This window comes from Coregonus clupeaformis, chromosome 40 (assembly GCF_020615455.1).
Source record: "Coregonus clupeaformis isolate EN_2021a chromosome 40, ASM2061545v1, whole genome shotgun sequence".
In the NCBI taxonomy this organism is placed as follows: Eukaryota; Metazoa; Chordata; class Actinopteri; order Salmoniformes; family Salmonidae; genus Coregonus; species Coregonus clupeaformis.
Window position 1 is genome coordinate 18,447,852 of NC_059231.1, and position 15,075 is coordinate 18,462,926.

The 15,075-nt window shown below is 43.3% G+C and overlaps 1 protein-coding gene across 2 annotated transcripts in view; it reads left to right on the forward strand.

The window, feature by feature from the left end:
• The first annotated feature begins 3,351 nt into the window (after positions 1-3,351).
• LOC121555007 (voltage-dependent L-type calcium channel subunit beta-4-like) overlaps positions 3,352-15,075 on the forward strand; it is a 78,341-nt gene continuing 66,617 nt past the window's right edge. For both annotated transcript variants that reach the window (XM_041868762.1, XM_041868763.1), the window contains exons 1-2: positions 3,352-3,633; positions 4,566-4,649. In XM_041868762.1, the coding sequence (XP_041724696.1) occupies positions 3,583-3,633; positions 4,566-4,649 (135 nt within the window). In that variant the 5' untranslated portion in view covers positions 3,352-3,582. The remainder of the gene's footprint in view (positions 3,634-4,565; positions 4,650-15,075) is intronic.

A 15,075-nucleotide genomic window follows, 5' to 3' on the forward strand; every position in this document is an offset into this window, starting at 1 on the left:
ATGATTTCTTTATTTGACAGCTGGGGAGCTTTAGCTTAGTAAGATTCTAGCACAGAGGCTGAAGGTTCAACAAGCCTGGTGTCCTGTCTAGTTATCCCACCTCATGTGAGCGGTCTTTGGGTCTTGTACTGGCTTGCATGCATTTCCAAAATCCTCTAGGGTAGTGTTTCCCAACTCCAGTCCTCCAGTACCCCCAACAGCACACATTTTTTGTTGTAGCCCCGGACAAACTCACCTGATTCTACTCATTGAGGGCTTGATGATTAGTTGACAAGTTGAATCAGGTGTGCTGGTCCGGGGCTACAACAAAAATGTGGACTGTTGGGGCTACTGGAGGACTGGAGTGGGGAAACACTGCTCTATGGCAGGGTCGATTTCTTGACTATTTTTTCCCACTCGAAATGTCCTTGGAGAAGACTGCATTTATAAAACAGGAACACCGGACATAGACTGACCAGGTGAATCCAGGTGAAAGCTATGATCCCTTATTGATGTCACTTGTTAAATCCACTTCAATCAGTGTAGATGAAGGGGAGGAGACAGGTTAAAGAAGGATTTTCAAGCCTTGAGACAATTAAGACATGGATTGTGTATGTATGCCATTCGGAGGGTGAATGGGAAAGACAAAAGATTGAAGTGCCTTTGAACAAGGTATGGTAATAGGTGCCAGGCACACCAGTTTGAGTTTGTCAAGAACTGCAACACTGCTGGGTTTTTCACACTCCACAGTTTCCCATGTGTATTAAGAATGGTTCACCACCCAAAGGACATCCAGCCAACTTGACACAACTGTGGGAAGCATTGGAGTCAACATTGGCCAGCATCCCTGTGGAGTCCATGCCTCGACGAATTGAGGCTGTTCTGAGGGCAAAAGGGGGTGCAGCTCAATATTGGAATCTGTTCCTAATGTTTTCTGCACTCTGTGTGGTCCTCCATTGCTATGCCTAAATTGTTAGTGTTATCTGGAATCCTTGGGATGTCCCTACCCTAAACCCTATCCCTTCCTACCCTCAACCCGAACCCTTAACATAACCCTTACCTTAACTATTTTTTTTATTCTTCTTACCTTAACCGTTTTAAATGTCAATTTCAATGGGGTGACATCAGAGATGGGATCTCCCAAGGATCCCGTTTAGACTTGTCCATGCCTGAATGAAGAGGAAGTCCCTGGGTGAGGAAGTGCTTTGATCAACTAATCACACTCTCTTGACTAGCAGTGGATTACGTACAGTATACTTTAATAGAGTGCATCACAGCTATCTCTCTTGATCCTATCACCATACCACAGCTCATTAGAGTCTGCTGAAATGTAAATATGCAATGTGTGTAATGGTGAGGGGAAAAAAGTATTTGATCCCCTGCTGATTTTGTACGTTTGCCCACTGACAAAGAAATGATCAGTCTATAATTTTAATGGTAGGTTTATTTGAACAGTGAGAGACAGAATAACAACAACAAAAATCCAGAAAAACACATGTCAAAAATGTTATAAATTGATTTGCATTTTAATGCGGGAAATAAGTATTTGACCCCCTCTCAATCAGAAAGATTTCTGGCTCCCAGGTGTCTTTTATACAGGTAACAAGCTGAGATTAGGAGGACACTCTTAAAGGGAGTCCACAGAAGCAATCAATCAATCAGATTCCAAACTCTCCACCATGGCCAAGACCAAAGAGCTCTCCAAGGATGTCAGGGACAAGATTGTAGACCTACACAAGGCTGGAATGGGCTACAAGACCATCGCCAAGCAGCTTGGTGAGAAGGTGACAACAGTTGGTGCGTTTATTCGCAAATGGAAGAAACACAAAAGAACTGTCAATCTCCCTCGGCCTGGGGCTCCATGCAAGATCTCACCTTGTGGAGTTGCAATGATCATGAGAACGGTGAGGAATCAGCCCAGAACTACACGGGAGGATCTTGTCAATGATCTCAAGGCAGCTGGGACCATAGTCACCAAGAAAACAATTGGTAACACACTACGCCGTGAAGGACTGAAATCCTGCAGCGCCCGCAAGGTCCCCCTGCTCAATAAAGCACATACAGGGCCGTCTGAAGTTTGCCAATGAACATCTGAATGATTCAGAGGAGAACTGGGTGAAAGTGTTGTGGTCAGTTTAGACCAAAATCGAGCTCTTTGGCATCAACTCAACTCGCCGTGTTTGGAGGAGGAGGAATGCTGCCTATGACCCCAAGAACACCATCCCCACCGTCAAACATGGAGGTGGAAACATTATGCTTTGGGGGTGTTTTTCTGCTAAGGGGACAGGACAACTTCACTGCATCAAAGGGACGATGGACGGGGCCATGTACCGTCAAATCTTGGGTGAGAACCTCCTTCCCTCAGCCATGGCATTGAAAATGGGTCGTGGATGGGTATTCCAGCATGACAGTGACCCAAAACACACGGCCAAGGCAACAAAGGTGTGGCTCAAGAAGAAGCACATTAAGGTCCTGGAGTGGCCTAGCCAGTCTCCAGACCTTAATCCCATAGAAAATCTGTGGAGGGAGCTGACGGTTCGAGTTGCCAAACATCAGCCTCGAAACCTTAATGACTTGGAGAAGATCTGCAAAGAGAAGTGGGACAAAATCCCTCCTGAGATGTGTGCAAACCTGGTGGCCAACTACAAGAAACGTCTGACCTCTGTGATTGCCAACAAGGGTTTTGCCACCAAGTACTAAGTCATGTTTTGCAGAGGGGTCAAATACTTATTTCCCTCATTAAAATGCAAATCAATTTATAACATTTTTGACATGTGTTTTTCAGGATTTTTTTGTTGTTATTCTGTCTCTCACTGTTCAAATAAACCTACCATTAAAATTATAGACTGATCATGTCTTTGTCAGTGGGCAAACGTACAAAAATCAGCAGGGGATCAAATGCTTTTTTCCCTCACTGTATGTTTTATGTCTGTTTTTATCTTTTTACCCTGTGAGACCACCAAATACACATTTCTATTTTGTGTTAAGCTAATGGACAATAGTTTTATTGTCCCAAAATACATTTAAACAGGATTTCTTGTTTTCATATTTCATTCCTGGGTAAATTGTTACATTCTTTTCATTCCAAATATATATGTACAGACCCACAGAGGTTATTGCAAGGTTAAAAGGAAATACATATATCAAATATACAAATCTGTAATGGAACAAAACTGTAATGGAAGAAGCTGATGTCACTAGAAACATCAATACATAGAAAACTTCGATAATTGCACATTTGAATCTTATCTCCCAGATGAGAATGACAGAGCCATTGACATAATGGAGATGGACGGCACGATGGATGATGCGGGAGGCAGAGCTCAGCAGCCAAGAGCGTGCCAGTTGCGCATGCACATCTGTAGCGTAACCTACAACAGCAGCAGGCAAGTAGCACTACTGCACGCGCGCAAACAGATGCTGGTTGGTTCATGCACACGGACTGTTTACCAAGAAAGCACTGTATCGTATCATTCCTCTCTCTGTTGAGAGTTTGTAAGCAACCGTGCAAAGCTGGAGGAACCAACTCAACAACCGCAACAGCAGCTGCCATGGACCGGGACAGAGAGGCAGCCTCCCCCCTGGACGGACGAACTAGCCGAGATGTCCCGGCACATTTACACCCGTCACGGGGCTGGCGATGGACTCCAGAAGGTAAAGTACCGCAATATAGTAGATACTCTGCTCTATGTTCTCTTACTGCTGTTAAAAAACACTGGAAAACATCCGTTTTTTTTCAGCTGAGGTGATGTGTTCAATTCACATTTTGCACATGTATGTGTAATTAAGATTATCATGTGGGGCGACCACCACAACTCCACTGCACCAAAATGGGGAAAACATTCTCTATGAGGCTACCTATCTTCAGAAAGTCAGTTACAAAAAAAACGTCCTCTTCTATCTTTGATTAATGCTAGCTATATATTTCTTTATTAATAGGCTAGTTTCTTTATTTTCTCACATTTGTGAACAACGCTCAATAATCCATGGTACAGTCATAAACTTCCTACTGTATGTGATGTAGTCTGTGTTCAGTGTGAAGTTTAGCAGATGGTATGTGAATTTGATTGATGTGGTTTGAAATAGGGTACTTAATAATTCATCCATGTAGCTGGAATCCATTTATGAAGGGCAGACTGACTGAACACATGACCTAGTTTCACAGCCTTATACCAAAATATTAGACCATCTTACATACTTAATTATCTTACAGCAAATAGTCAACATGTGATATAAAGGTTCAAAAAATTACACACTTGTTTTTAAGTTAGGCAGAAATCAAATGTGATGCAGGTGTATTTTAGTTCTTATGAAAGGTCACAAGCTGAACTAAAGCTTAGGCATTAGTTTGGGGAGCCGATGCAAGTCTTCAGGTCTCAGCCAGAAGTGGACAGCAGGCTACACTGTTACAGCCAGGATGGAAATGCGTACAATAGGTATAGGCTATGTATGGCCAGGCACCTGATCACCTGTGGGGCTCCAGAGGCTGGAGTCAGATAGGGTGTTCCTGAAGGTGCCCTTGATGTCGTGCTGCAAAGTGAGTGACAGTGAGAATTACGTGTGTGTTTCTGGCTGTACCTACTCAGGTGAACAGAGGGACCTACTCCAGACGCAGCCGGCTAAAGAGGTCTGACGGGAGCACCAACTCCACCAGCTTCATCCTCAGACAGGTGAGAGAGACAGATGGGAACCTAGAAAAACTACATTACTACGCAATTACAATAGATCCCTATGTAACAATGTGTTATCACGATGTTGTTACCAGAGTAATTACAGCATTACTACACAGTCAGGAGCAGAAATTGTATTGGGGCACAAAAACCGTTGCCCTGAATCGTGGAATCCCACTACACTCTCTATGCACTATACTATAAACCAAGCTAGTGATATTTGCTGATAGTTTTTCAGGAATGACCTCTCTTGTAATCCACAACCAGTTGTGATCCAATTAACAGTTGCATACTGTCTGTACTACACCCGGTGCAAAATGTATTGTCCGAATGAAACATTCTGAATGGTTCAATTATTTGGGGAGAAGATAACAGTGACAGAAGAGAACAGTCAACAAGACCGATGTTGCTTCAACATGGGGTTGTCACCTCTGTTGCAAGGGAGCCAGTGGCCTTGATTTGAGTGTGATTGGGAATTCACTGCCTCTCATTATCTCTGTATTCACTCTCTGTTTTCACTACCATTCATGTATTATTTATTATGAATAAGTGAGAGATATTGTTCTGGAGTTGTCTCAGCACCTGTGTTCAACTGTATAACAAATGTAAAACAGTCCTTCGGTGTAAAATTATCATTCTGTAATATAGAGGGGACCATTTGCTGCTGGACTGTGACATCCAAACTAATGGGTTGCCTAGGGAACTGGCTTCCATCAGGGCTATTCAACAACACAAGGACACCTGAATGTTATTGCCTACCTTTGTTCTGCTTCTCTATCTCTCTGTCAGGGGGCTGGCCTATCACGTGCTAGCTACCGTGTCTGTGTCTGTGTGTCTGTAAAGCTTAACAAATCAGGTCAAAAGTTTGGATGAGATAATTGACATTAACAAAATACATTACAACTTTTCAGAGCTAGTATGTCCAGAGATTTGCTGACACTTATGACTTATGACTATGAAGGATGTTATAAAGTATTGCGCAGTTGTTTAAAAGGCTTTATGAATGCATACATAAGGGTCAAGTGTTACAGATTACGTTATACACTGAGTGTACAAAACATTAAGGACACCTTCCTAATATTGACTTGCACCCGCCCTTTTGCCCTCAGAACAGCCTCAATTCATTGGAGCATGGACTCTACAAGGTGTCGAAAGCATTCCACAGGGATGCTGGCCCATGTTGACTCCAATATTTCCCACAGTTGTGTCAAGTTGGCTGGATGTCCTTTGGGTGGTGGACCATACTTGATACACACAGGAAACTGGTGAGCTTGAAAAAGCCAGCAGCGTTGCAGTTCTTGACACAAACCGGTGCGCCTGGCACCTACTACCATACCCTGTTCAAAGGGACTTAAATATTGTGTCTTGCCCATTCATACCTCTGAATGGCACACATACACAATCCATGTCTCAATTGTCTCAAGGCTTGAAAATCCTTCTTTAACCTGCCTCCTCCCCTTCATCTACACTGATTGAAGTGGATTGAACAAGTAACATCAATAAGGGATCATAGCTTTCACCTGGATTCACCTGGTCAGTCTATGTCATGGAAAGAGCAGGTGTTTTTAATGTTTTGTACACTCAGTGTATGTTACAAAGAGGTTGGATCATTCAATATGTTTGCTATACAAATGTATTTAATCTACTTTATATATAGGTCACTGCAGTCATGTGTTGTTTAAATGGTTACTTTGCATACTGTGGTATTTCAGGTCGCAGATGCGGTCTGAATAGGCAAATTATACACTATTATTTAAGTCTCTGAATTGGAAGTAGAGCACATTTTGTTCCATTTGCACAGTTTATGTATCTCTCAAATGGTAAATGCTTATCTAGTTATGTCCTGCAGACGGGCATCTCATGCTGTTTGCCAATTACAGAAGAATCTGTATGGGGAATTGGTATAATACGTTTGTGCCCCATTGAGGCATAAGGTTAGAGGGAAAAGACAGCTTCTCACAAGTCATCTTGGTAGACAAGATACACACACACACACACACACACAGATATCCTGCACTGCCGCCTGGCTGACCTTCCTCAGATTGTCCTCATAACATTATATAGATGCAGTGGCGATTTTAGCATGTAAATCATGGTGGGGCAAACTCCCACCAATTTTTTTGGGATGCGTGCCAGCAAAGCCACTACACAACACAACACTAAACAATACATTAATTGCACTATAACGGTGACAAACGGTGCCCACAAACTGTTAGGGCCTACATAAAGCTGTTCCAACAGCATAGCTTTCTTTTCAGCACCATGGAGTGAATCCTTACCACCGCTACACCTGGCTATCAGCAAAGCCTTCTCTGGCAGCGAAACAGTTAATTCAGCCTCATTTACTGCCTTTTAAAAAAACATATAGTACCGGTCAAAAGTTTTGAACACACCTACTCATTCCAGGGTTTTTCTTTATTTTTACTATTTTCTACATTGTAGAATAATAGTGAAGACATCAAAACTATGAAATAACACATTAAACAAATCAAAATATATTTTATATTTGAGATTCTTCAAATAGCCACCCTTTGCCTTGATGACAGCTTTGCACACTCTTGGCATTCTCTCAACCAGCTTCACCTGGAATGCTTTTCCAACAGTCTTGAAGGAGTTCCCACATATGCTGAGCACTTGTTGGTTGCTTTTCCTTCACTCTGCGGTCCGACTCATCCCAAACCATCTTAATTTGGTTGAGGTCGGGGGATTGTTGAGGCCAGGTCATCTGATGCAGCACTCCATCACTCTCCTTCTTGGTAAAATAGCCCTTACACAGCCTGGAGGTGTGTTGGGTCATTGTCCTGTTGAAAAACAAATGATAGTTCCACTAAGCCCAAACCAGATGGGATGGCGTATCGCTGCAGAATGCTGTGGTAGCCATGCTGTTTAAGTGTTGGACCCATCAGATCAAAGGACACATTTCCACCAGTCTAATGCTTGTGTTTCTTGGCCCAAGCAAGTCTCTTCTTCTTATTGGTGTCCTTTAGTAGTGGTTTCTTTGCAGCAATCGACCTTGAAGGCCTGATTCACACAGTCCCCTCTGCACAGTTGATGTTGAGATGTGTCTGTTACTTGAACTCTGTGAAGCATTTATTTGGGCTGCAATTTCTGAGGCTGGTAACTCTAATGAACTTATCCTCTGCAGCAGAGGTAACTCTGGGTCTTCCATTCCTGTGGCGGTCCTCATGAGAGCCAGTTTCATCATAGCGCTTGATGGTTTTTGTGACTGCACTTGAGGAAACTTTCAAAGTTCTTGAAATGTTCCGTATTGACTGACCGTCATGTCTTAAAGTAATGATGGACTGTCGTTTCTCTTTGCTTATTTGAGCTGTTCTTGCCATAATAGGGACTTGGTCTTTTACCAAATAGGGCTATCTTCTGTATACCCCCCCTACCTTGTCACAACACAACTGATTGGCTCAAACGCATTAAGAAGGAAAGAAATTCCACAAATTAACTTTTAAGAAGGCACACCTGTTAATTGAAATGCATTCCAGGTGACAACCTCATGAAGCTGGTTGAGAGAATGCCAAGAGTGTGGAAAGGGTGGCTATTTGAAGAATCTCAAATATTAAATATATTTTGATTTGTTTAACACTTTTTTGGTTAGTACATGATTCCATATGTGTTATTTCATAGTTTTGATGTCTTCACTATTATTCTACGATGTACAAATAAAGAAAAATCCTTGAATGAGTAGGGGTGTCCAAATTTTTCACTGGTAGTGATATGGCTGACTTGCTTAAACAAATGTGGTTTCTACTGACAATTAAGATGTACAAACTATGGGTAAGGGAACGATGAGCGGATAAGAGGCAATCTGTAATTTCGATTAAGACACTAATGAGCGAGCTAAGGCGGACGTAGTCAATATAAGTATTTGTTCAGCACTTTGAAATGTACAGCGACAGAATTCAGAACATGGGCCGTTCTTACAGTATTCTCCCTGTACACCAAGTCAGAACAGTAGGCTAAGATATGAGGGGGAAAGGGACCAAATTATTAGGTTGGGGCACATGAGCTACTAACAGCTTACTACACAACATACACTTAGTATTACTTTCTTAGCTACATTATACATATCTCCCTGGCATATTACAGTGAGGGGAAAAAAGTATTTGATCCCCTGCTGATTTTGTACGTTTGCCCACTGACAAAGAAATGATCAGTCTATAATTTTAATGGTAGGTTTATTTGAACAGTGAGAGACAGAATAACAACAAAAAAATCCAGAAAAACGCTTGTCAAAAATGTTATAAATTGATTTGCATTTTAATGACGGAAATAAGTATTTGACCCCCTCTCAATCAGAAAGATTTCTGGCTCCCATGTGTCTTTTATACAGGTAACGAGCTGAGATTAGGAGCACACTCTTAATGGGAGTGCTCCTAATCTCAGTTTGTTACCTGTATAAAAGACACCTGACAAGGCAATCAATCAATCAGATTCCAAACTCTCCACCATGGCCAAGACCAAAGAGCTCTCCAAGGCTGTCAGGGACAAGATTGTAGACCTACACAAGGCTGGAATGGGCTACAAGACCATCGCCAAGCAGCTTGGTAAGAAGGTGACAACAGTTGGTGTGTTTATTCGCAAATGGAAGAAACACAAAATAACTGTCAATCTCCCTCGGCCTGGGGCTCCATGCAAGATCTCACCTCGTGGAGTTGCAATGATCATGAGAACGGTGAGGAATCAGCCCAGAACTACACGGGAGGATCTTGTCAATGATCTCAAGGCAGCTGGGACCATAGTCACCAAGAAAACAATTGGTAACACACTACGCCGTGAAGGACTGAAATCCTGCAGCGCCCGCAAGGTCCCCCTGCTCAAGAAAGCACAATGAAGTTTGCCAATGAACATCTGAATGATTCAGAGGAGAACTGGGTGAAAGTGTTGTGGTCAGATGAGACCAAAATCGAGCTCTTTGGCATCAACTCAACTCGCCGTGTTTGGAGGAGGAGGAATGCTGCCTATGACCCCAAGAACACCATCCCCACCGTCAAACATGGAGGTGGAAACATTATGCTTTGGGGGTGTTTTTCTGCTAAGGGACAGGACAACTTCACCGCATCAAAGGGACGATGGACGGGGCCATGTACCGTCAAATCTTGGGTGAGAACCTCCTTCCCTCAGCCAGGGCATTGAAAATGGGTCATGGATGGGTATTCCAGCATGACAATGACCCAAAACACACGGCCAAGGCAACAAAGGAGTGGCTCAAGAAGAAGCACATTAAGGTCATGGAGTGGCCTAGCCAGTCTCCAGACCTTAATCCCATGTTATGTTGTTATTTTGTCTCTCACTGTTCAAATAAACCTACTATTAAAATTATAGACTGATCATTTATTTGTCAGTGGGCAAACGTACAAAATCAGCAGGGGATCAAATACTTTTTTCCCTCTCTGTACATCATTTATGCAGCAGCATACAAGACATTTTTGGACTTACCTTGTTGTGCTGTGCTCACTTGAACAGGACGGTGGCGTGGCGGTCCTTCTTGTGGGCAAATTTTGTCATCAAACTTTGTCATCAAAGTCTGGCATTCTCTGGATTTATGGCGCTTTCCAGACAACTGGGAACTCTGAAAAAACAAGGTTGAATAATGACGTCAGTGATCCTCAGATCTTCAGCTCTAGAAAGAGGCCCGATTTCCTGACTTGGAATTCCGAGTTGGATGACCGTTGAAAGCGTATTTTCCCAGAGTTCCCAGTTGTCTTGAACTCACTGAAGTCTGAGAGTTCCGAGTTTCCAGTTGTTTTGAACGTGACAGAAGTCATTCTGGATTGACAGCATGGCCAATGTATTCAACCTTTTCTGGCCCACAGTGTTGCATGTGAATGTTTATCCTTTTAAGCTTGGAAAAGACACCCTTAAACCCAGACTTGGACCACACACCCTCTCCACTGAATAGTAGGGTAGTGATTGCTTTGCAACGCTTGCAGTTAGCCACTGATTCCTTCCAAACCACTTGTTGTTGTGTAGTGTTTATGTCCAATGGCCGATGAGCACCGATACGTTTAATCTATAATTTATCTTTATATGACAAGGATTGAAAAGGATTTGCCAGTAGATTGTCGGCTTGATTCATGATGATGACTGCTTGTCTACCTTGCTAGCTAAGATTTTGAAAGTATGATATTGACATGATCAGTCCAATCAAAGCTACTGTAGATATAACGTGATTTGACGTCCATTTTATCTGTGGCCAATGACCTTGAGCCTTCTTGGATGGGCACTTCCAATGTAAATCTATGGCAGCACCCAAGGGTCTTCAATTTTCGAGCTCTACCCGTAGATTCTGCGGTGACGTAGTTTCCCCATGTGTGACAGAACACTGAGCCAATAACGGCACAACTAGAGAACATTACCAACCCCTACTCTCTGTATTTTCAGCTGGCTGCCCCACCACCACAGAAAGCACTGAGCTAGGCTGAAACACCTGCATTTTGGAGCTGCCTTACTCAAGAAAGTGAAAAAGAGACCATGTTTGTATGTGGCTTTATTAACTCAATGATTCTTTTTTTTTACATAATTTGCTCCATGGCTCAGGCAGCCAAGTACCAGAGACAGAAGAGGAAGCGAGACACCCCACTCGCAGTTTTTTTTCTGGTTCAATGAAAGTCAATGAACTAAGTAGACCAGACCCAGCTGCTATTGCATTGGTGTCTATGGGAGACCCACCCATTAAGTAGACCGGAACTTACTATTCTTTTCAATGGTAAACGGCCTGAGTGAACTATCTTCATTTATCCACCATCTTTGCAGTAGCCATGACCTATGACCGCTCAGTCGTGACTCACACATTTTGCAGGTGTTTCTGATTAATAAACAATGCCATGCTGGTGGGTGGTACGATTCAAATAAAACCCAGCCCTAAAAATAATTGACACGTCATTGGCATGAATTTGCACGAAGAGGGCTGTTCGGTTTTGTCACTTCATGCCCAAATATATCATACTTTGACTAAAACAATGACTTATTGACTTACATCCTTGTGCAAAATCATGGGTAAGCTCTGGCCATCGTCTTTCAGCTTGAAAAAATTGATTTCTACTGGTGTGGGCGTTTAAGGTTTTAGGGTTAGGGAGGGATGAAAATGGCATAGTGTAAAGAGATGCAGATCTTGGGCGATCTTAAAAATGTCCCCAATTCCCCAGCCTGTTCAGACCAGGGGTTGCTCTGAGCTGTGTGTTTGGACAGTAATCTCCTCACAGGAGAGAATGGTGTTAGGGAGAGAGAGAGATGGTTGAGAGTAATGAGGGAAGGATGGAGTGTTTCTGAGAGGTTTCTGAGAGGTTGAATGAGGACAAAGAATCGAGAAGACAGTCAAAAGAGAGGAGAGATAATGGACACATTGGTGGAAAGATAGAAAAGGTGAAATGATTCAGACTGTCAAGCGATGCAGCAGCATTTTAATGTGTTCATCTCTCACCCCCAGATGGTGTGTTGAACAGTGGCACGTGAGCTTCCTGTAGCCAGATGTTCAGTGTTGGCTTCATGATGGGATAGTAATAGAATTACAATGAGTAATTCAAGTTCTATGGGAATAACTACGTGTTCCAATCTGACCTATGACGCTGATCGTGTCTCTAAGTCTGGGATCTGTCCCATGAGCATGTTTTTAGCTCACGACACCCCCCTTCTTTATAATAATATAATATGCCATTTAGCAGACACTTTCATCCATAGCGATTTACAGTCATGCGTGCATACATTTTTTGTATATGGGTGGTCCCAGGGATTGAACCCACTACCTTGGCGTTACAAGCGCCGTGCTCTACCAGCTGAGCTACAGAAATACAGAAAATACAGAAATACAGAAAAGGTGACGGGCAGCTGTTAACAGACCGAAATTACATTGTGTTTTTGCGGGGTGTTCCACCAATACTGTATTTTATGAGATAATCCCATCCCATGTGATTCCATGGTAGCAGGCTGGCATCACTCAAAGAGCAGCTTTAGTTGATCTGAGGTGGTATTCTCCCGAGGTGGTATTCTCCCGAGTGGCGCAGTGGTCTAAGGCACTAGAGCTCCTGGTTCGTATCCAGGCTCTGTCGTAGCCGGCCGCGACCGGGAGACCCGTGGGGCGGTGCACAATTGGCCCAGCGTCGTCCAGGGTAGGGGAGGGAATGGCCGGCAGGGATGTAGCTCAGTTGGTAGAGCATGGCGTTTGCAACGCCAGGGTTGTGGGTTCGATTCCCACAGGGGGCCAGTATAAACCAATAATGTATGCACTCACTAACTGTAAGTCGCTCTGGATAAGAGCGTCTGCTAAATGACTGAAATGTCTGAAATGTAATGTAAATGTATTATTGAGTCATAGACTGAATGAACAGTAGTTCCACAATCCGCATCACTGGCTGACTCTGTCTGACAGCCAACCAGTTCTATGATTGTACACTACAGTATTAAAGACATTCATTTTCCGTATCAGGTCTTTGGTTCTGTTAAGTAGTGACTCACAAGCTGCCCAAGCTGTGAGTCATAAAATAAAACACTTTCCAAAGATGGGATCAATAAAGTACTACTCTACTGTTCTCTACTCTCTGCAGCTCCTTTGCCTAATTCAGTAGTGACTAGACTCCGGTAATCTCTGACACTTTCAGGTCTTCTGCACTGAGATGAGATCATTTATCTCATCCTAGGAACTGGACAGAAACTTCCAGCAATGATTTGTCTGGGGCTCCAAGGTGAAAGCCATGACTGTCTGAATTGGGACGGGAGGGTTCATATGTAGATCTTCTAATTGAATGGGCTTTAACATTTATTCACCACTGAAATAAATCATATTTTGGGGTGAAGCGAAGCAGCAAAGCTTGCCTGAATCCGCTGAATATTGCCCGAGATTTAATTGCCTTTCTAAATCACAATGTATGTGTCCCAAATGGCACCCTATTCCCTCCAACATAGTGCACTACTTTTGATCAGGGCCCATAGGGCTCCGGTCAAAAGTAGTGCACTATAAAGAGAATAGGGTGCCATTTGGGACATAGACAATGCCTTAAACAAAGCCATCCAGTTAGCCTATTTTCTTTATTTCAGTTATAGCAGCCGCAGCTATAGGGAACTGATTACCAGGAGCTGAATTCTACGGTTAATCCCTCTTTTGTAGGTCGCCTGGTTGAACTCTGCAACAGTTCATTCATGAGTCTCTTCTTCATGAGGCTCTGGACACAGCTCTCCCACTTCTCACCCTTTCTCACTCTCCTCTCCCCTCCTCTCCTCACCCCATCCTCACCCTTTCACATCCTCTCCTTACCCCCTCCTCACCCTCCAATTCATCCCAAAGGTGTTCGATGGGGTTGAGGTCAGGGCTCTGTGCAGGCCAATCAAGTTCTTCCACACTGATTTCGACAAACCATTTTTGTATGGACCTCGCTTTGTGCACGGGGGCATTGTCATGCTGAAACAGGAAAAGGCCTTCCCCAAACTGTTGCCACAAAGTTGGAAGCACAGAATAGTCTAGAATGTCATTGTATGCTGTAACGTTAAGATTTCCCTTCACTGGAACTAATGGGCCTAGCCCGAACCATGAAAAACAGCCCCAGACCATTATTCCTCCTCCACCAAACTTTACAATTGGCACTATGCATTGGGGCAGGTAGCGTTCTCCTGGCATCCGCCAAACCCAGATTCGTCCTTCGGACTGCCAGATGGTGAAGCGTGATTCCACTGCTCCGGAGTCCAATGGCAGCGAGCTTTACACCACTCCAGCCGACGCTTGGCATTGCGCATGGTGAATTTAGGCTTGTGTGCGGCTGCTCGGCCATGGAAACCCATTTTATGTGGGTTTCATTGTGCTGACATTTCATTGTGCTGACACTTCAGCACTTGGCGGTCCCGTTCTGTGAGCTTGTGTGGTCTACTACTTGTTGCTCCTAGACACTTCAACGTCCCAATAACAGCACTTACAGTTGACCGGGGTAAACATTTAGACTGTATTAGCCCACACTGCTACAAGGATGCACTTTCATACTAGGTTTAGGACCTCATATTGAAGCTTATAGAGACCCCAACTGATGTATACAACAATCTTAAAAGTATCTACTTTGGTTTAGATACAAGCATCATGAAACCAATAAATTCAATTGACTTGGTGAAAATCCGTTTTTTGGACCTAACATGCTTACCACTTTTTCCCATGTGGTTTCTTCCTTCACAGACTCCATTAAATGATGACCTCTTCCTAAATATTTGGTCAAATTATTATTTTTGTGTATGGTGTCTGGAAACAAGGGCGGCTCAACTTACCCCTTTGGTTCAACTTACCCCACTCTCCCTTACATAGACATCTCATAGAGTGCAATGACAACAAAATCCTTACCCTTTTGAAAATCGAATTGATTTTGAACCCTAATTCAGATGAGATATAAATACATTATAGTACAGTCAGCTATTCAGGCAGAGTGTCAGCTCTTGGTTC